The sequence below is a fragment of the Zootoca vivipara genome, chromosome 2 (assembly GCF_965207765.1).
Source record: "Zootoca vivipara chromosome 2, rZooViv2.hap1.1, whole genome shotgun sequence".
In the NCBI taxonomy this organism is placed as follows: domain Eukaryota; kingdom Metazoa; phylum Chordata; class Lepidosauria; order Squamata; family Lacertidae; genus Zootoca; species Zootoca vivipara.
In genome coordinates, this window is record NC_142584.1 from 86,762,963 (window position 1) to 86,786,338 (window position 23,376).

The 23,376-nt window shown below is 41.0% G+C and overlaps 1 protein-coding gene across 1 annotated transcript; it reads right to left on the reverse strand.

The window, feature by feature from the left end:
* On the reverse strand, positions 1-13,267 carry THUMPD3 (THUMP domain 3 tRNA guanosine methyltransferase). Its single transcript, XM_035106569.3, has 10 exons — positions 12,870-13,267; positions 9,702-10,006; positions 8,864-8,941; positions 7,849-8,349; positions 6,346-6,476; positions 5,629-5,698; positions 4,596-4,711; positions 4,297-4,404; positions 2,233-2,356; positions 1-1,495 (listed from the first exon to the last, which is right to left on the reverse strand). The coding sequence occupies exons 2-10, from the start codon at positions 9,957-9,959 to the stop codon at positions 1,385-1,387; spliced, it is 1,497 nt and encodes a 498-aa protein (XP_034962460.3). The 5' UTR covers positions 9,960-10,006; positions 12,870-13,267; the 3' UTR covers positions 1-1,384.
* Positions 13,268-23,376: the final 10,109 nt, after the last annotated feature.

The following is a 23,376-nucleotide window of genomic DNA, read 5'->3' on the forward strand; positions in this document are numbered from 1 at the left end:
TTGCTCTGGTAAAAACTTTATTACACAGAGGTAAAATTATAACATCAAATATCAATGCTACAACAACAGTGAGAAACACCAAAGTAACCCCCCATAGATAGGAAAGAAATGGCAACCTGGGAGGGCAAAAGTGTTCTAATGACACAGAAAGAGCTACCTTTTTACAGTAATTGGAACAGTGCTGGTGCTTTATTTCTCATGAAAGAACTTAATCCATAGCCTTTTACAGCTGCATGTAGCTCACCTCTTATCTCACAAGACTTAATTCCTCTTCCCCTCTTAAACCTTTAGCTCAAAATCTGAATTAAAAATTTCAAGCATGTATAATATGTTTCATCCCCCTAAATGCTTTCTAGACTGAAGAACAGTGCATTCAACATTATATTTTAGAGTAGTATTTTAGCTACCTGTATTCTTTTCAAGCTCACAGGAAAAGGCTCCCAAATTTCACAAATCAGTTTCAGTACACATATAAACAATGGACACAACCCATTGGCAACATCTCTTGAACACAGCTGTAATAAACCTTGGTCAGTGGATGGTGCATAAGCATCATTATAGGTTACTGTTAGGGAACTTTTGAGCATATTATTTGTTAGGATATGACATAACTAGCTATATTATCAGGTTAAATTCAACCACACTAAATATTCTCATCTAAATCTATCTCGTGCCAAAAACCAACAGTAGTAGTACACGGGGAAGGCTATTACAGCATTTTTCAAGTCTTATTCCAAATCAAAACCATGACTACAGAAATATGCTGAGGCTGATAGAACACATTCTCAGCAATATACATGGCAGATCAAAGTAAACAAGTGAACTGAGGCATAAATTGAGGTAGCAGGTGAGAAAACAGGCAGCACTATTGAGCTCTGAAGTTGTTGAACAAATGGATTCTGGGATACAGCTTATCATATAATGAACAGAAGCAACAAACTAGTTGCCTATTTTTTGGCAACTAAACAAAACAACATGGAGGTGCTTCTCCAATGGCAAAATATTTTCATCTTAAATTAGCTGTCCTGTAGTAGGAAACAGGATAACTTGCTCTATGAATACAAAAAATACATTTGCACCCAAACTGAAACAGTAACTCAGGTTCACAGGCACATTGAAGAGTTACTAGTTTCATTAATAAATTGGCTATACTTTTCTATTTAAGCCCTGAAAACTTCTTCAAGAGCTTCTAGTTAGGTATGACACAACTGATCCTTGGGACCAGCAGGCTTGCTCACTTGCTCCTATTTTTTTACTCCATTTGATATCATAAGGATGGGTTGACTCAGAATCACAGGGAAACAAACAAATAGCCCTCAGAAATGTAGAAGAGTGCATGTGTGGTCAGTAAATTAATCAAGATGTTACCAGTATCATCTCGTCTCTAAATTTTTTCTGCACAGCGTTTCAAAAGGTACACAGCAGCATGGAGTCCCCCAACATTCACCCAGATGGTGTGAGACTTTCGCCATAGGTGTCCCATTTTTGACAAGGCCTGAAATACAAACGAGTGGCAAGTTTCTCTTGACAAGCAGAATTGAAAGTTACATATAGTTTTCCATTTTCACTTGCTATTGAAAATGTGCCCATTTGTCACTTACTTCAGCCCCTATCTGGAACTCTTTTTTTTTTAGTCAGCCACATAGCGTATCAGAAAAATCAGTTTCTCCCTCTGTCCGCCCCCCTTCTTGGCTTTTGGGGGGGGGGCTGAGGGTGAGGGAGCCCTTTATCCTTAGTTTAAAAGCACAATTTGGGATCTAGAATAATATATATTACAGAGAGAGTTAGTCTTTTCTAAATGTAAGAGAGTTAGTCTTTTCTAAATGGCAGCAAATTGCTCTATATTTAAACAAGAATACAGTGGTACCTCGGTTTGCGACCACAATTTGTTCCAGGGAGCCGGTCACTCCCAGAGTTCTTTGCTCCCCGAGGCCTGCTTCTGCGCATGCGCGAAGCGCCGATAGAGCGCTTCTGTGCACGCACGCGCTGCGCAGATCGCTTCTGCGCATCCGAGCGCCGCGGAACCTGAATGTAAACACTTCCAGGTCCGCTGTGGTTGGAAACCGAAGCGGTCGCTCCCGAGGTGGTCGCAAACCGAGGTACCACTGTATTTGACTTTCAGTTCTGTCAGCATTTATCCTAGATAACAGCAAAACCATTGTCCTGCCTTCAGCAGTGAAGAGCAAACGGCACTGTTAACAAATGCCTGGGGGTTAGCTAGCCACTACCTACCTTAGCAAAGCATTTCCTATCTTGAGTCAGCAGCACAGCTCTGCCAGTCCTTGGTCTGCAGATCCGGCCCATCTCCATAAGGCAGGATGGGTAGAGATCCCAGTTCTTTTTCTTAGACCCTATCCTAGAGTGAAATTGAGAAGCAACAGAAAGGAAACTTAGAAGTACAAATAGTGCAGAGTTGGGCAACTTCCAAGAGACTGCGATCTACTCACAGAGTTAAAAACGATCTACCTATTGGACATGCCTGAAATAGTCTACAGTATTGTCCAGTATTTCTTGCCCATAGTAGTGAGTTTATCCATATGCTTAATCAACTACGACTCCTTTCAAATTAACAAGGCGGAATGGGGAGAGAATCCAAGCCTTTCATACTGCCTTGCTTTTAATAAATTATTGAATGAACATTGCGTAGACTGGGTTGCATGAATACAAGTGAAGAATAAGGTCTCCAGTTTGGAATCCGGTTGGTTATGTAGAACCCTGATAATCTCAGATTTAACTAAACTTCAAAAAAGATTTCTAGACGGTAGAATAATCCATTTGCTCCTCCCTTATAAGCAATTTTTAAGCATCTTAAAGCAAGGGATCTCCTGAGCAAATACTGAATATTTGCAGGGAAAGTTCCTCCCATCTCAAGGTGCAAAAGAGAAATTGCTATGGAGCTATTTTAACACTAAAAACAATGCTGAAAAATCAGCCACGTATGACGAAAAAATGGGCCCAACAATGGCTTAGAAATCTGCACATGTTTCTAAAGAAGATTATGAACCTATCTAAGACAATTTCACTGCAGAATGGATTAATAAAACAATTGCCGTACTTTTCCGTGTATAAGACTTTTTTTAAACTAAAAAATCATGTTAAAAAGAGGGAGGGTAGTCTTATACACGGGGGCAATCTCCCCCCATTTTCTTCATTTTGAGTCCCCCCAAATAGTCTTATACATGGGGATGTATTATACACGGAAAAATACAATAAATATTACAATAAATTTCTGAATCCAGAAATAGGAATACTTAGAAGATTTAAAGCAATGGCAAAATACCTGTTGAGCCAAAATTGTGGAAACCTTTTGGAAAAAGTGTATGTTCGAGGTTTGATGGCTCATACCACCATTTTTTTTGGGGGGGGGAGTAATACCATAAAATTATATCAATGGAAAGATAATTTAATGAAGAATGTAATGCAATAACTTTTATGAAGGATTATTTATTAAAACAAGATTGACACCCGATTGGCTCTCTAAACATTCCTTTTTGGTTATTTGGTTATATCTTTTGATAGAATAAAGATAATTGAACAAACCTTGTTGCATTACATTCTTCATTAACAAGCCACGTGGCATGTTCAGCTCTAAGGCATGTTCGAAAACTGAAGCATTTACTTCTGGGTTTATGGTAAAAACTGAAATGTTCGCCAACGAAGACGTTAGAGAATAAGGTACCAGTGAACACATCTTTTGGAACTGCTCTCAAATACAAACTTTTTTGAAATTTGTACAGATTGTATTTTTGGTATGTTGGAATACCACATACCTTTAGAAGTTAAAATACTGTTACTTGGGTATCTGAATGATGTTATCCAGGAAAATGGCTGATAAATATTATTCAATCTTGTAACTGCTGTGAATGTTATGGCCAAAAACTGGAAAAATGTTTATCTCCTACTTTATGTGCATGGCTTGAAAAAAATCTGATCTATAGCAACAATGATTACATAAACTTATTGTAAAATAATACATATAAAGCAGCTTAATCTGTTCATAGCAAAATTGTGGGTTTTCTTCATAATATTTTGGAATAAGCTTAATGATAATGTTCAACCTTATGTTGCTTTCAGCCTTTTGCAATATTATAAAAGGAATAAAGATCAAGACCCACAGATGTGTTGACCATCAACTGAGCAGAGATGGAGACCTACAGAAATGCAATCGTTTTCAATTTGGTAACTCTACAATGTAGCTCTACACTCAAATTCAGCAATTCCTTCCTAGTTTGGAAGCTTCATTGTCCCTGTAAGGCTCTGGATCAGAGAGACAGCTGTAAAACACCCATCATTTACCTCTTTCCAAATGGCATATCTGTTACAATGACATCCACAGAGCCAGTCCTCAGAGGTAGAGAACAGATATCCCACTGAATACTATCTATAGGTTTGCCTGCAGGTGTGCTGTGAAGAACAAAAAACCAGGTCAGTTAAGGAGTTAGTACTTGGAAGAAATTTTTCATACCATACCAACAATCCCAAGCTAATGAACTGGGAAGCATTTTTAAAATATCTAAGTGACTATGAAAAAGTTACTCAAACAAAAGGCAAAAGAAATATATGGCATAAACCACCACTGGGGAGGTATTTCCCACCTTTCTTTACTTTGAATTTGCTTCAGTAAAGAGGCGATATTATTTGCTGTTCTCTTCACAGCCTGTGGATTGTTATCCCCAGCCATATGGTAGCAGTTAGGCCATTCAGTAGCCCCCTATCAATGAGAAAGAAACAGCAAACTTAGCAGCAATGCAAGAACCCAACTGAAATCTAATTCTAAGAGATAACATCTATGAATGCATTATATGGCACAAATTATCATCAGGGGAACTGATCCTTAGTCCACCACCCCAAGTAAGGGGGGGGGGATTTCTCTGCTGCAGTGCCAAGGAAATCCCAAGGGTCAAACAAACAGAAAGCAGATGAGCAATCCACCCACTTAAAATGACTTTACACAGGAACTTGCACAGAGCTGTGGTATCTCATACAGGACCAGCATTGCAGTAATACTGGCCTATCTCATAGGGGTGCTACAAAGATTTCCAAGACTACATTAAAGATGACCAAGCACTTACAAAACATATAAATACTTAATCATAGTTGTGGAAGTAGAAATGGCTTATACATCATGCTATCCTGAGGATGGGCAACTTATCTCGTCAAATTGTTTACCCAACACAGCATAAGGAATCAAAGTTTACAATCCTAATCAAACAAGGGAGTAAATCCTTTTGACCCAGTCTGATTTCCATGTAGAGACATTTAAGATTGCTTTGTCACCCTTATGTTCCAGTACACCAAATCCAAACAATGTGTTGCAATAATACACCAACATGCCAGGACATTTCTGGGACTTCAAGGGATTAGGCGGTTTCGTAGTTTACTATCAAATCTGAAGATATTACTACTAATAAATAATAATAATTCTATTATTTGCACCCTGCCCATCAGACTGCTTTGCCCCAGATTGTCAGTAGACATGGTGCAATCCTATGCATGTCTAAGAAGAACCTAGTACCACTGGATTTAACGGTACTTACTTCCTGATAAGTGGGTATAGCGTTGCAACCCAAGCTGGGTGAGGTATTTTATGCTTTACTTTAAAACTGAAAAGATAAAAAGCCACAGTACCTCTATTGGTATAGCACCTGTACCACACATTGGATCAATTATTATGTCTGCTGGCTGAAGATCACAAAGCCTAAACAAAATTAGGACCAAAGTTTGTATAATAAAGACAAAGGCAAAATATAAAAATATAAAAAATATTATAACAAACATAAAAAAATTAAAACAATGCTGCTTCTTTGAAAAATACATCCAACTTCCCCTTTTGAATTTCTGGGCAGAAATCAAGGGCAAAGTGTAAGACAGTGAATCACACAAAAGACACTATCAAGTACATGTCTGATCTTAAAAATCCCAAGCATACTGTAACTAATGAATATGGTCCCTATACCGTAGGCTGTAGCAGTGTTTCCCAACCTTGTGCCTCCAGCTATTTTCGGACTACAATTCCCATCATTCCTGACCACTGGTCTTGCTAGCTAGGGATGATGGGAGTTGTAGTCCCAAAACATCTGGAGGCACAAGGTTGGGAAACACTGGGCTGTAGGACATAATAGAAAAAAAATTAATACACTTAAAAACATTAAAATATTTTTTTATATATAAAAAGGGGAACAGATACACAGGAGTATTTCATTTAAGGAGGATTATTTCTAGAGGAAAGGAGTTCCACACTCAGGAACTGACCACAAGAAATACTTAATTTGAGGCAGTTTAAAAGTAGCAGAATATGTAGAACATACGGTTTAAGCGATCTTGCAACTGTTCCAGTATCCTTACCTGAGCATACCATAAGCTAGAGTGGATCGAAGAGTTGTGGGTCCAAAATGGGTAATATTTCTTCTATGAAGACTCTCTTCTGTTAAGGCAATCCCCACTACCACTTCATTATTGTGGATGTTGAGGAGAACCTAGAGTAAAAGTCCCTTACATTTAACACAGATATTCCCCCTTACACTGTAGGTAAACAATGATATATACACAAAAAACAGAATAGACTACCTCACTGAAGTGCTAATGTAGAATTTTTCTAAAATTCTATACTTTAAAGGGCTATCTTCCATAGTCCTCCTATACTTGGGAGATGAACAATCTGACCCACATAATCTGTTTAGTCTCCCAAGATCTAGTTCATCCTTCGCTACCTGTCCCTTCCAACAGCTATGACAGGATAGCTGAAATAGGAAAACAGCTAAAACATCCCAGGCTAGGAATTCTAGGAATTAGAAATCCTGAGGTCATAGGAGCCATAGGCTGGGCCCCCGTGAAGTTGATAGGCATTGCCATTAAAAAATGGGGTGTGTGCACTGTGTCACATGATTGATTATGCGGGGCGGGGCTTACCTGGGCCCCCACAATATTTTATTCAAGTTGGCACCCCTGCCTGAGGTAATGCAAAGAAAGCAATGACCATCCACTGGTGTATTTTTGCTATGTGAAGTGGAGTCTGAGGTGGGGGAACCTAGGAAAACATATGCCAACCACTAAAATATACAGCAATCCAACTAATTCTTAGAACATTGATCCTCCCCACTTTTGCAGATTACAAGGAAGTAAGATAAAAAACACTATATCCAACCTCCACTACGTTTCCTTGTAACATAGAATGAGGTATCTTGCGGTTGGGAAAACTTGAGACCATTAGTCAGCACTTGATTGCCAGTCATTCCAACCCTAAATCTCTCGAACTGGGAAGGCTACATTACATCTAATGTAAAAGATGCAATTTTAGACTGGCCAGTATATGTGACCAGTGGTCCCAGTATGAAATCTCAACATAATTTAATACTAACTTGGCCATCTCCATTTTAGTTTGAGCTGGTTCAGACATCAAGATAAAGAAAAACTATGGTTTTCCATGATGGTAACAGAACACAGCAAGCCTTGGGCTTCAATGCTCCCCCCACTCTCCGTTCTTCCTTTGGCACAGCTGCAAGATCAGGTGTTTTCACTTCTGTTGTTGTTGTATTTTTGTTAACTGTAGCTTGTCTTTTATCCAAACACAACAGGCTCTGGCTAATCTTAATTATGACTTTGAAGCTAGCTTGTTCCAAATAAGCCATTGTTAAGATAACCCCAATTCAGGGTTACGGCATAATGTTAAAATTGCAGTTAATAGCACACAGAAGCAAAAACTTTGATCACATGAACTTCATCATAATGTCTGAAGCAGACTACTGCTTATTGCTAAAACATGTAAATCCTGTCATATTTTAACCCACCCCTACTATTAATGCAGTAATAGTAATAATATTTTAATGGGGGGGGGGAAGTATGCTGCACCTCCACATCAAAATTTGTCATGTCTGCTTTCCACTGAAAGAAATCTTGCACAGCTCCTCCAAAATCTCTTGCCGCCTCATTTGATTTGAAGCTGTGGTTATCACCAGCTCTGTTGCATGTTACCCGGAACTTCAGCGTCTCAGCTTTCATTTCACACTTCTTGCAGTCACCTGATTCATTTTTGCTTTCGCCATTGGATGTCAACTCTTCTTTAGAATCAGACAGTTCATCATCACCTGGTTGCACAATTTCATCTGTATTTTCTGGGTCTCGGACATCAGTAGCATCGAAAACATTTTGCACAGGTTCGTGCAGTTTTTTATCAACAGCTTGCTCTCTGCTCCCATCATCCTCTTGCTTCTCTTTCTTTGCATTGGTTTGATTGCCCTTTTTCCGCCTCGTTTTTCTTTTCTTAAGGCTTGTATTTAACCTCCACACATCCAAAGGGTCCGTCCATGGCAGTTTCTTAACCAAGTCTTCTAAATCCTTTAGAGCTTCATCCTAAAACATATCAGGATAAAGTATCCATAAAAGTCATTTAATACAACCAATTCTTTTCTATGTTTGCTAAATTTCAGAGGAGTAGCTGAGTTTATCTGGAGCACCTGCGGCCCTGTTGCGGATATGGGACATTAGAGATTGGACCTACAATGGTGGAAGTTTAGATACGTGAAATGGTTCGTGTATGTCATTAAGCTTTCAACCCCATTCACCAACAGCCACACCTTCATATCACATAGACAACTACAGAAATTATCCTGTATTTAAAAAGCACTCTCTCATGTGGCACAGATAGGGTGTGTTCAGAAAGAAAACAATGTTCTGCAGTTCTTTAGAATACTTTTATAGGGTATCAACATCATCAGATGTGTCAAAGAGGCAGCAAAAGTGGTGGGTACATATACACAATAAGAAAAACAACAAGCAACAATTTTTTGCTGCAAACGACTAACTAGGCTACCTCTTTACATACTGATACATACAAGGAGATAGAGAAGAAAGAGAAACAACCTACCTTGGTTTCCTTGAATTGATAATCTTTGAATTCTTGAACAACAACAAATAAGTTGTCCACAGATCTTAACTGGTGAACCTAAATGAAATTAGAGATAATCTTTTTCAATGCTGTATTCTCCTTTTCTGATATTTGTAGCTTGTACTTAAGTTCTGTAGTAGATCAACCATTTGTAGTGGCTGCCTTTATCTTAAACAATGTAAAACAAAACATGTGTCTGAGGGCATTTCATGTCTTGAGGATATTTTGTGTTATATCACTGTAAACTTTAAATACAACTTTTTGTTTCATTTTTGTAGCTTCTATTTGCATACATGCATAAATAAGGCACATGTACCTCTCTTCAGAATTAAGTGTGATATGCTTTAGTCCTATATCTACTTACTTGGGAGTAAGCCTCATAGGACACAATGTAGATGTGTAAGGATTGACATAGAAGTACCATTATTTCAAAATAAAACACAGACAACTCCCTTTCCCCCCCTGGGGTTGAATTATGGGTCATTGTGCACGCCAGCGATCACACATAAGCATGTTGTGCCCCCTCCCCATTCCAGGGCCAAAAATGACACATACACCGGCGGTTGCTCATCAGACGCACGCAAAATGGTTGCTGCTGGTATTTGGCTGTTTCCGCCCCCCACTCCTCAGTTTTGATTTTCTTTCCCATATAATTTTTACTGGTTTTCATGTAAATACAAGGAAAGTTTCCTTGCTCCACAAATACTTTTTTAAAAAATGAAGGAAATGTACATATCAGTAACTGCAAGGAGTACAACACCCTCAAACAATCAAATAGCTAACAGGATATATTATTCAAATAATTAAATCTGCAAACCTTTGGAAGGCTGATTACGGGAATTTCAAAATAGATTTTCCCTCGGTCCTTGCTAATTGTAGACTTTGATGCTAGCTTCTCTTGTACTTCATCCGCTGCAGTTAGTTCAAAGCCAGTTGGCACTGTAGCTCCAATAGTGACCACAATATCTTTAGGGATTGCATCAGGATTGGCTTCTCTGTGCTCACCTAACGGCTTGCATGAATCACCAATGTTCACTTCAGATAACACAGCAGCAGCATCTTCAACTCCAGACATTCTGCTAGCATATATGGCCTGCACAGAGGCTTGTTTTAGAAGAACTTCTGTAAAGGAAAATAAGTCTTTAAGCAAATCAGTAAATGTAATTCAAGTAATTCACATGTTGAGGTATTTGAAACAGTAAACAGTACAGATTCCAAAGCCATTTCTTCTTCCATATTTATAGGTGTATTACAATTTAAAAGGTGATTTTGTAACAAACAGCACATCTTTTTATGTAGAGCCATCTGATCCCACTGAATTTGGTTGACTTACTTCCAAATTAGCATTCACAGGATTGCTGCCTAAATTTCAAACAAGTCATAATCTCAATATAATTTATTTTTATTTATTTTAAAAATATTTATAGACCACTATTTCATTAAAAGGATTAAAGCAGTTTACAACAAAAATACCGTACATAAAACCATTCAGTAAAAACATACAGGCAACCCCCCCCATTTATGTGGGGGTTACATTCTGAGGTACATCTATACACCATTGAAAAAGCCCACAAACACCCTATTCCACCCCTGCCCTATTTTGTGACATTTTCAGGTCACTTCTGGGTTTGGGCTGATGCTTGTATGTGCTGTCACACACATACTGAATGTGCATAAAGGGGAAGTTGCCTGTATTAAAAAGTTAGTAACAGATATATGGTAAATTAACCATTGTGGAAAGGTGTCTTCCTAATTGCTTGCATAGGCCTGGCAGAATAAAGATGTTTTTAGCAGGCATACAAAAGTTAAAACAGCAAGCATCTGCTGAATGTCTATTGGCAGAGCATTCCACAATACTGGGACAATGACATGACAGGTTCTATTTCATGTTGTTTTAAAGTGAGCCTCGCCAACTCAAGGAATGAGCAACAATGCTCCTACAGATTATCTCAGTGATCGAGCTAATATTGAAAGGTTCAGGTGATTCCTGAGGTATCCTATATCTAAGTAGTTCAGGGCTTTGCAAATTAATACAAGGATAAGGCTCCTCTGACAATAACACTCTATAAACACATGATTGTGTTTCATTTCTATTTTAATTATTCCCACTTATCTGCTTATTCAGATACTTGCACAAAAAATAAAACTCTGTGAAACCTGATAAATATATAGCCCAATAAAAGGTATATTGGATACTAGCAATCTTTATTGGCAACAGCTTTCTATTTGATATTTCTTCATGCCAAATTACAGCCAAACTCAACACTCCTAAGTACAGTTACTTAAGAGGAGGTAGCATTCAACATGGCGGAAATATATCACTGAGTTACACACCCAAATAAATGGAATTAACATGCACAAGTAATTGAATTGGGGCCCTACTGGGATGAACCTAGGGCTGGCGAAGGCCCTACTGAATCCTAAGCCAGTCAAGTCCCAAAGAGGGACCCAGTCCAGGTCCACTGCTGCACCAGTGTGGAGCAGGCACAACTAAAAACACAACCAAATACCGGTATTCCAAAGGTTACAAGGTCTTGCGCAGCTTGGTGCTAGCTAGATTATCTTTGAACTGCTTCCTTCCATCCTGCCCAGCTCACTCACTAAAGTTATCATCAGAAGCTTTTCTAGCTGTAACACCATGGTGACCAAAAGGAGAACCTTCTCTGTGGTTGGCTCCACACTGTGTAACTACTAACTTTTAGAGATGTGTCAGGCATCCATGGTGCAGGTGTTGCACCAGCTGCTAAAAACTTCATGCCAGCATTCCTGGTCACCGATTCCTATTACCAGTACTATTGAACTTTGGAAATCTGTTTATAAATGCCCTGGCTTTATTTTGCAAACCACCTTGTTTTTATAAAAAAGGAAGTCTATAAATGGTTTAAATAAATAAATCTGCTGCCACATTCTATTCTGGTTGGGAGGAACTTTAGAACTTTGTGAGTCCCACTAGACATAGTGGAACTTCTATTCATGTGTGCACATACAGTAAAATGTTTAAAAATATGTTTAAGCCTTTCCCTGAAATTAATGGGACTTAAAAGCAGTTACAGCTACTAGTCACAGTATAACAGAAAAAGAAGTAACACAATGAATTATCATCATTACATATTTATTTATACCCCACCGTTTTCCCTGACGGGACTCAAGGCTGCTTACAGATACTGTAAAAACAATAATCACTAAAAACATTTAAAAATCATTAAAAAAACAATCAAACATTAATAAAATTAATGCTATACTGTATACAGTACATCAGGCATCCCCAAACTGCGGCCCTCCAGATGTTTTGGCCTACAACTCCCATGATCCCTAGCTAACAGGACCAGTGGTCAGGGAAGATGGGAATTGTTGTCCAAAACATCTGGAGGGCCGAAGTTTGGGGATGCCTGCAGTACATGAACCACTGAGTCTTGCAGGAGAGTATAGGGCTCCTAAAAAAACATGATCCACGTAAAGCTAAGCACTGATTGCCTCATAATAAAATAAAATAAATCCTTCCAGTGGCACCTTAGAGACCAGCTAAGTTTGTCATTAGTATGAGCTTTCCTAACAATTACAAACTTAGTTGGTCTCTAAGGTGCTACTGGAAGGATTTTTTTTTATTTTGTTTCGACTACATCAGACAAACACGGCTACCTACCTCATAATAAAGTTAAGCATACTGTATTCTTAAGTCTCTTCCTATTTGAATAAATAGGTTTAAAATGCTTAAATCTGGATGAATCGTGGCATATAAAATATCCTGGCCCTAGGTAATGCAGAAGTACGTTTAATTTGAGATGAGACACACGGATAATTCCTTTCAAACCTTTTGTGTGTGTGATAGAAATGATGCTACCTTATTTTTAGAACGACGATAAAACTCAAATATCCACAACTTCCCAAGAGTGACACCCACAAACCCGGAAAAGTTAACTACTGTACTGAAATAGTACCAAAGTCCGAAAGGAATAGCATAGAAGAAAAGTTTCTCGTGTCTTACAAGGAAGGAGGGGGCAGGGAAAGAAGGGCCTTCCCTTCCGAGCCCGTTTCGCGTCGCCTTCGCGGTCCGGGCGCCGCCGAGAGGGAGAACGGGGGCCGCTCGAAAGGTAAGACACACACAGGCACAAATTCTTTCAAATTCTTCTCTCAGGTCAGGCAACTGCCGGGCCCGTTTCCCGCTCCCCTCAGCCGCAACGGCAGGAACATCCGACCCGGCCTGCGCACGAGGAGCACTGGAAATTTCTTCCGGGGAAAAGAAAAGGAGCGCGCTCGCTCGCAAGCACTTCCTGCAGAGCGAACTGAGTCGGAGCCGCTACGGCGAGGCGCCCGCTCTGCTCTCGCGCTCACGGCGGCGGCGCAACTCTGCCGCCTGTAGGAGAGCTCGCGCTCAACGGCTACATCGGCCTGCGTTGCTATGGAAACCGCCCCGACCTCGCGCGAGACCAAGGCCTTTGTTTTTAAAGGGGTGCACGTTTGTTTCCTTATGAGTGCCAGATTGACGTATGAGCTAAGCGTATAGTTTAGGGCTCTACTCTCTTGGGGGCTCCAAAAAAATTTAAAGAAAAAAAAACCTGGTTGTACATTTCCAAAATATAAGATAAAAAAAAAACCCTACATACAGCAACAGTGTTTTGTGTTGTGTAGGCTCCTATGATGTAAGTAATGGGCCCCGCCTGCTCCCTAAAATATCACTGGTTTGCTCATTTCTATATATAGGGTGCCTACATTCTGCATGGACTGGTTGCGTTTCAGTTCGAGCAATTACTTTGATAAAATACATACTTTATTATGTGCAAATAGCTTTAGATACCTACGGTATTAGGTCCATAAATGACCATATAGCATATATTCAACACAAAAAACCAGCAACAATTTGTTGTTGACAAAGGACAGCTGGACATATAAAGGGCCCTATTACCTTCAGTTGCTTAGGGCCTCATCAAACCTAAATCTGGCACTGCGTATGATCCTATATAATACTAAGCCGAGATCCCGTTGGAGCCCCAGCATCGCCTTATTTGCCCTCTGCGAGCAACAACAGTGTGGTTGCATTTGCATTTACTGTGGGGAGCAAGTCCCACTGCACTGGGCAAGGTTTGCTCCCAATCCAACATTATATTTGCACAACCTTTGTCGCCAGGTTCTGTCGTTGCAGCAGTGTGGATCTGTCCCCCGACCTATGTTCGTTGCTTTGTGACAGGGTCTGCAACAGGGATGGAGAACGCTTGGCCCTCCAGGTGTTATTATTATTTATTAAATTTCTAAATCAGGCTTCATCCCAAAATCACTTTGGGTTATATAGAATCACAAAAATGTGTAACATAGTAACAAACAAAATACTGTAATCCCTTCCCCCTCAGGCTGTAAGGCCATAGATTGCCTAATTAGCCAAAGGTCTGGGAGAAGAGGGATGTTTTTGCTGGGTGCCTAAAGATAAGCACAGTAATGAAGGTGCCAGGTGAGCCTCCCTGGGGAGAGCATGCCACAAGTGGGGAACCACCACAGAAAAGGCCCAGTCTCTTGTGGCCGCCCTCTGGACCTCATCTGGAGGAGGCACAAAAAGAAGGGCCTCAGATGATGATCGCTTGGTCTAGATCACTTAATATGGGGAAATGCGGTCCCTGAAGTATTACAGATGTTGCTGCACCACAATATGCATCATGCCAGACTGGGTGGGGAAATAGCAAACTTCTGACTAAGTTCACCTACATACATTTGTTTAAGTTGCTTAAGTTATCTGTGTCCTGCTTTTCAAACAAGGTTCAAAGTGCCTAACAGAGAAATAAAAAAATATAACAAATAAAAACACATGGGCATAGCAGTGCCAAAAGGGGGTAGTGAAGTGGCTTATGGTCCCCCAAAGCCCTGCTGGCTTGTGCTGGCCATGACAGGTGGTGGGCTTGTGTGCCATTTTACTTCTTTTTATGTAGCAGATCTCCATTCTGAAAAATTAACAGCGCTGACAATGGCGTGGGAGGGATATAACCAAGCCAGCTCCAAGCTAGTGGATGAGCCTCTAGGAAGAATGGCCGTGAATCTAAGGCTGACTCTGCCACACACCTGTTTTGTGGCCTAATGCAAATTATTCCCAATGAAAACAGCACCAGCAGTCTATCTGCACTAAGGCTGACTAACTTGTAGCAGGGGCGTAGTGCCGTCTGCCAGCGCCCAGGCAGGTTGCATGTGCATACGTGCCGGGGTGGGCGGAACACATTCACCCAGCCCTCGCTGCTGCCGGGAGGGTGCGGGGCATGGAGGGTGTTCTTCACCCTTCACTCTCTCCACCCCCTGCTGCTGACGGTGGGCGCTCGCACACCTGATCTCTGTGGGAGGGGGGTGCCCGGTTCACCCAATGTGCACCAGGGCAACAGCCCCCCGTCACCCCCACATTATGCCACTGTCTCCCTGGTGTTGGATACAAACACCCATCAGCCCCAGTTGGCATGGCCAATGGTTAGGAATGATGTGAGCTGTAGTCCACAACATTTGAAGGGCCACAGATTCCTCCCCTCTGAACCACTTCCATGGGCATAATAGGAGCCTTCAGCAGCCATGTTCCTCTTCCTAAACTCCAGCCTAATGCCTCCAGCCAGATTTGGGGATTAAGGTTGTTCTGTAAACTATTTTCCTATGTATGTAAAATGCAAGGCTGTCATCACGCTACAGTTTGTGCGGCTTCCAATATGAAGACACATCAACTCCAGCATGACAACAGGCAGATAAGAAAGCAAGCAGCAGCTGGCCCAGGTGAGTTTATCAAAGGGGAGAAAGGGCAGCACCCCCACCTCTGACTTAAAGGTGGAAATAACTCGCAGTCTCAATTTTCAGATGCAGAAAGCAAGTTTGATATATTGAAATCCAAACATTTTAAAGAACACAGTAGTCACAGTAACAAGAAAAATGCTACATGTAATGTAATGCTACACATATAATACTGTAATTTCATATATGTAGACAGGTCCTGGTCTATATTTTTAAAATGTTTTATTTCTTCTAGTAGTCCTTTTCTTCATATATTCCTTTCAGTGGTTTTTAGGGTCATATAGCGCATTTTTGTTTTTTAAAAAATGCACTCAAAGGTGATTGCACCAAGGTGATGCACCAAAAAAGCATTTTAATTGCAGCCACCTGTGGCTGTTTGCAATGAGGAAATGATGAGTGGGGAAAGGGATAAGCATGCCTCCTGCTCGCCTTTCTCCCCTATCAATTGCACCCTCACAAAGGGGCTGTTGAAACAAGAAACGGGGAGCTGATCTGCAGCTACATGTGCCTGTGTGTAATATGTGCTTTGGCTCTCGGGATGCTCACTGAATGATTTAACATGTGTGTCCAGGGTCAGCATTCATCACATCTTCAGAAGTCTGGGGGAAATGGGTTGTACCAAAATGGAGGCAATTATAATCTGAGAATATGTTCCAACAGAATGAAGACTAGTTTATCAATTAGAATTCCACCAGGAAAATAAACAGGTGTTGACTTTAGCAGAGAGTCATGTGATTTGTTAAAGGATTGCTCCAAATATTGCTCCAAGTCTGAAATGCTCATTTTACTTCAGCTTGATTCCCTCAAAGCTGATACAGTCATATCTTTGTTTATGAACGCTTCAGTTTAAGTACTCCGCGGACCCGTCTGGAACGGATTAATCCACTTTCCATTACTTTCAATGGGAAAGTTCGCTTCAGGTTAAGTACGCTTCAGGTTAAGTACAGACTTCTGGAACCAATTGTGTACTTAAGCCAAGGTAAAAGGTAAAGGTAAAGGGACCCCTGACCATTAGGTCCAGTCGTGACCGACTCTGGGGTTGCGCGGTCATCTCGCATTATTGGCCGAGGGAGCCGGCGTATAGCTTCCAGGTCATGTGGCCAGCATGACAAAGCCGCTTCTGGCAAACCAGAGCAGCACATGGAAACGCCGTTTACCTTCCCGCTGTAGCGGTTCCTATTTATCTACTTGCATTTTGACGTGCTTTCGGACTGCTAGGTACCACTGTGTTTATTCTGTGGATGATACTGAATGGCTCACTAGAGGGCAGTATTGCATGAATATATCAATCATAAACCTCACAACCACATCAATAGGTCCTGCTAATTAGTACCCAGGGTAAAACCAGCAGAGTGGGCTGAGATTTTAATTTTGGAGGGCTTTGAACATCTAATACTCTTACTGAGGACAACTCTCCATGATATTTACCATCTAATAGGTCTGTTAGGTCAGTTTAGCAGTTGTAAAACAAGTGTGGCCCACTAAATAAAAAGAAAAGCTGTAGTGTAGAGTTCTTCTGTTCATGACTACAGGCATCCCCTAGGATACCCCATTCCACTCTCCTCGGTTTTCCATTTTTCTTTGCCAATTGATAACATGCCTTGGCCACTGAACATTCCTCATTGGGCTCTGGCTTTTTTTTTAAAGAAAAACACCACCAATGTTTTGTGCCTCAAATGTATCCCTCACTTCCTCTCCCCACTGTCCTCACTCATCTCCCCACTCATTTTACCTTATGTTTCTTGCTTCTTTCCACCTTTTCCACTTCCACCTCTGTCAGCCATATCTCCCCACCCTCTCTAAGTACCGGTAAGTGGCTTGGTTTGGTGGCCTGTTGACTCCCAGATTTTATATTTTCTCATTACCACATGCTTGTGCAATCTACAGTAGCTGTTCTCTGTTTTTAAAGGATGTTGCCCCATAAGCTTGGGTTGGGGGATCCCTTTTTAAAAAAATTATAAGCCATTAACTCATGCTGGGGGACCAAACAGGGGCCAGTAGGCTTTTCTTAATCCATGGTCCCTGCTAAGGCTGCCCCGTGTTGCCGCCTCAGTCTTCAGCCAATTTCACAATCTCGCTTTCTTTCTGCCACCACCTTCAGATAATAAAGTCCAGCATTTCTAGTCACACTTTAATCAAAGGTAGTCTGATAAGATTCCAAAATGGCATCAGTTGTAACCTGTGCTCAGGTTTGACTATATGCTATCTTAAAAGCAAGGCATAGGATTACCTTGTCCTTATCAGGCCCATGATGAGAAAATATATCCCTGTTGTCAACGCAATCAAATTAAAGACTCCACTCACTTAATATATATGGCTTCTTCATCAACTTTTGCAGTGTAATGGTCTCAATAGCATTTTTTAAATTTCAAATGCAGAGGGTTTCAGGCTGGAAATATCTCCTTTCTAATATTTAGACGATGTAGAGGAATGGCAGCCCTTGTTGGCTCTTGAACAATGTGAAAACGTGTACTGTGCCAAGAGGAACTATACCAAGCCAAATATTAGGAAAAATTATTGTCTCAAGCGGTTGGTTTCAGATGGTTTTGTAGCATTCTGATCCAAATGATTATGTACTCAGAGCCATTGTTAATCAAGCAGCTTGTGTAGACAGCTTTCGCAGTGTGCCATTGATGAGGGGGGCTGGCATATATAGCCTTGGAGAAACTGTACATTGCAACGCCAAGACTGTTAGAAGTACTTCTGCAATCAAAGACTCTTATACTCCAGTAGTCTGTTTATGAATGATGGTGTAAAACTGTTGTAATTTTAACTCATCTTCCAGTTAGTCAAACAGATATGGTAGCACAAAGCTGCTAGTCAGTTTTTCTGTCCTGGCAAGACTAGCTCCAATGAATGAATCTCTCTGTGTATCCTTTATTCACCAATAAAATGGGAACATAAGCTTATCTCATCTCATTTTGGAAACTGGGCACTTGAGAATTTTAAATTATTCTCTGTTCAGCATAAAAAATTACCACTGTGAAACAGAGACATGCTAAAAAGAATGAAGCACTTATGATTGACAAAAAAAATTGAAGGTCAACATTAAGAAATAAAATACAGCAATTAGGAACTAACTTATAGCAGCCTCAAGGAATCCCTGTTGGAGTTAGAGAACAAATGAGAATGGAAGCTGTGAGGCATACAAGCAATGTCATTAAACAGAAAGACAAATACCAAGCACCTTAAGGTGAAGAATTGTTTCCATGACAACAGATTGCTGCTGGAGCTATTTCTTTAAAAAATTATGATGATCTTTCTGTCTGTTTGGTTGCTACAGTCTAGGCCTCCATGTTCAGGAAAATTATGCTGATGAACAGGAAAGGTATATCATCATCTTGAGTTGTTGTTTTTACAACCATAGTCCTAAACACTTGCTTCTTATTGGAAGCTTGCTATAGTTAAAAGGATATGAGGAAGTGATGCAGTGTAGGAGGGAGGGAAACAAAAAACAAACAAACCCCAAGATATGTTTTATAGTTTTAGGGTTGCCATACATCCAGAATTTCCCAGCCATAACCGAAATACTGCAGTTGGAAGCAGTGTCTGGGTGGAAATCGCTGAAATGTATGAAATATGCTCCTGATTTGTCTGGGAGAGTTAAACCAGGAACCTGGATTCACACATAACACTAAGCCAAACCATAGCTTAGCTAACAGCAATGGGGCAGTAGCGGTAGTACTTACCTACCTACCTACTCTGTAATAACAAACGTCAAATTCCACTCCAATGGGTTCTGCTAGACCCAGGCTACTACTACTACTATTCAGTTTCACTTATTCTCTGTGAGCACTAAACAATAACCTAGGAGTTGTGGGATAGAAGAGTGGTACGAAGCCAGCTAGATACAGATGTTACCTTTAACAAATGTATTTATGCTTATTTGTTACAAGATTATTAAGTGCACAGGCTTATCTGGTTATTTTTAAAATACTGCATATTTAAACGAGCACACACTTTGTTAACTTGATACTGCCCTTTTAAATACCAACAGCTTCTATTCAACTACATATTCATGATATACTAAGACAGCTCGAAGTAAGCAGTTAGTTACCCTATAAAAACTCCTTAGCTAAAATGCTCCCTGTATCTCTCTACGCACCCCAATTAAACTTCATTAACCACTATCATTGAGGGCTGGGCTGGAAGCCTTTTCCCCAGCACTTTACTGGCCTATTAAACCACAAGCTGGTCTGGCTCTACTACCCTGGAAATCTTCCCTATGGTCCTGCGACCAGCCACTAGAGACTAATGTCCCAAGCTGCTTCTCACTTCTCCCCAGTTTCTCCCTTTCTCTCTCCCATCTAAGCCAAGCGATTCAATTGGCCCCAGCAAGTCTCTGGCCATCCTGATACATTTCAATTGGGGTTTTGGCCCAGAAACTGCTTTGGACTCTCTGCACAATAATCTCTGTCAGGAGAAAGATGGAGGAAATGTGTTACTGTTAATTCTCCTCAATCTCTCAGCAGCTGGGGTGGGTGGCACTGATTTCCAATGGTCCTGGTCCTGGATGGTCATTTCCAGAGGGTGATGCTTGGGCTGGGGGTTGGCCCTGTGTAGTCTCCAATGTGGGGTTCCTCAGGGCTCCATTTTATCCACCATGCTGTTTAACATGTACATGAAACCACTGAACTTCTGGAGTTATGGAGCTCTACTTCTCCATTATATCTGCAGGTGTGGCAGTGGATGTGCTGGACCAGGCATCCCCAAACTGCAGCCCTCCAGATGTTTTGGCCTACAACTCCCATGATCCCTAGCTAACAGGACCAGTGGTCGGGGAAGATGGGAATTGTAGTCCAAAACATTTGGAGGGCTGAAGTTTGGGGATGCCTGTGCTGGACCATTGCCTTGCCTTGGCAATGGACAAGATGAGGGCCAACAAGCTGAAGCTCAATCCAGCTAAGACTGAGGCATGGCTAGTGGGTGGTTCACTATACCACATGGCTGGGAGGTTGCTTGCTCTTGATGGGGTTATATTCCCTTTGAAGGAGTGGGACTTGGGAACATAGCTTGAGAGTACTCCTGGATCCTTTGCTTTTGCTTGAGGTTCAGATTACCTTGGTTGTGCAGAGTGCTTTCCATCAGCTTTAGCTGGTGTCCCAGCTGCATCCCTATCTGGACAGGGATAGCCTAACTTCCGTTGCCTGTGCTCTGAACCTCTAGGTTTGTTGTTGTTTAGTCGTTTAGTTGTGTCTGACTCTTCGTGACCCCGTGGACCAGAGCACGCCAGTCACTCCTGTCTTCCACTGCCTTCCACAGTTTGGTCAAACTCATGTTGGTAGCTTTGAGAACACTGTCCAACCATCTTGTCCTCTGTTGTCCCCTTGTGCCCTCCATCTTTCTCCTTGTGCCCTCCATCTTTCCCAGCATCAGGGTATTTTCCAGGGAGTATTCTCTTCTGATGATGTGGCCAAAACCTCCAGGTTAGTTTACTGCAAAGCGTTATGTGTGGGACTGCCCCTGAAAATGGTTTGTAAACTTCAACTGGTGTGGTATTTGGTAGCCAGGTTGCTCACGTGATCATCATCTGAGGCCTGCCTTTGTGTGCCCTCACCATGAGAGAAGCCTGGGGGGAGTAACATGAGAACAAGCCTTTTCTGAGGTGGCTCCCCATTGGTGGCTTGCCTGGGGCCTTCATTACATATCTTTAGGCACCATGCAAAAACATTTCTCTATTACCAGGCCTTTGGCTTATTGGTTTGTTTATTTTATTTTATTATGTATTTTGTGTTCTCATTTTGTATTTTTATGTTGTAAACTGCCCTGTGATCTTTGGATGAAGGGCAGTATACAAATCTAATAAATACCAATTATTATTATTATTATTATTAGTAGTAGTAGTAGTAAGCTACTCTACCTGCCTCTGAGATCTTCCTTCTTCTTCCCTGGTCCTCTTCCATCTTCATCTTCTAGATGACTACATGAACACCAAGCTCCAACATCGCTAACTAACTCCCTGCTGATCAGCACCCAATTCATATATACACTTCCTCTGGCTCCTCTAGTTCAGCTCCAGCCAATCACACTGTCTAACTGGAAATTCCATACTGCCCTCCACCAATCAAAATATGCCTGCCTTCTCTCCTTTCCCCCCTTCTTCATACAGAGAATTCTGACACCAAACCTTCCTTGCATGTGACTCCAAGCGACAGTTAAACTGATTTTTACAGGACCAGACAAATACATTTCAAGACAAATGTCACTATGCATTTGTCTATGCACAATACACATTCAAATGAACAGGATTTCTCCATAACATCTAAAGAAGGTGGGCCGGGGAAAACAGTTAACAGCACAACCCTTAACCATTTTACAGCAAGAAGTAAATTCTATTGAATTCAATGGGTTTACTCCCAGTTGAGTGGAATGATGATTGCAGTCAAAGCACAGTATCTAAAATTACCTAACTGCACCAATGACTGTCAGGGGCTGTAAATCTTATTGCTGTTCCAGCAAGGGAGGAGGCATGCTTAATCATTTCCATACTGTTTTTCGGGTCAAAGTATACTTGATGCATATTTGGCATTCAACGTTTGATTTGAAATATTCTTTATAATTTGGTGTTTATACCACTGGATAGGCAACACAGGCATTTTTAAATGCCCCAAGCATGGTGCTGTTTCAAACCACACCCACCATCAAATAATTAGACTTTATACCTTGGACATTTTTTAATATAGACGTAGTTTACGATTATTATGCAGAGGATCAACTGCTGACTGTGTACAGCTACTGTAATGTGATGGTGCCATATTTCTCTATATTTTCCTCTGTTCTATTGTAAAAACTTCAATTGCTTCATTATTGCCGTATTATTTGGCACCAAGGAAGCCATTTACAACAGAGCACCATTATAGCTGTGCTAATTGAAAACCAGTTTGGACAGCTATAATTTAAAATTGCTGACAACTGATTTCCAAAGCGCCCCCCCTTTTTAGTATATCATAGGTGGGTGGGTTTATTTTAAAAAAACCCACCAAATGATTATCTAGTAATATAACTTTACAGACTAGAAGTTGCAATGTCTCAAAATAGTGGTTTTAAAAATACTTAATGAAGCTATGGAAGCTACAAATTATTTTCTATGAGCCAGCTTGAATGGAGACGAGACTGGAACTTACCAGGAAGAAGAATCCCCTTTCTTCCACCTGTTCTAACTGAACAAAGAGCTCTGTGTAACTCAAAAGCTTTCTTAAAGAAACAAAGTTATATGAGCTATAGCTCCACCCATCACCATAAGATGGTCACCTTTGGGTGGCTTTTAACATACCTCCCCACTTTAAAAAGAGTGGCAAACCACCAGTTTATTCTAAACATTTTAGTGTTGTTTCTCACCACCCCAATCTCCAAGCGGTGTGAGATTCAAGGGGTTCCAGGCGCTTACTCAGGGTTCATGTTTCCTTGAGAATTAAGGCACAGTGGAGACTGTGATGTCTTTAGGATATATGGTTTATTTACACACATATACAACCCGACCCTACGATGGAGGGGTTCACAGCATCAACACCCTAAAGGGTCTTGTTTCTCCCATAGCCACAGCCCTGGATTCAAGCTGAGATCTACCATTTCTCTACCTCTCTGACTTTCCCGCTTGCTGCCTTGCTTCTCAGTCATATAACTCAGTCATATCCCCTCTCTACTCTAAATTCTGCCTTTATCTGTTGAGGGATGGGGGCGCCAGCCATTTGCCATCTTGCACAAGCTGTTTGATGCTTCATTCTCTAAATAGCCCGTGACCCAGG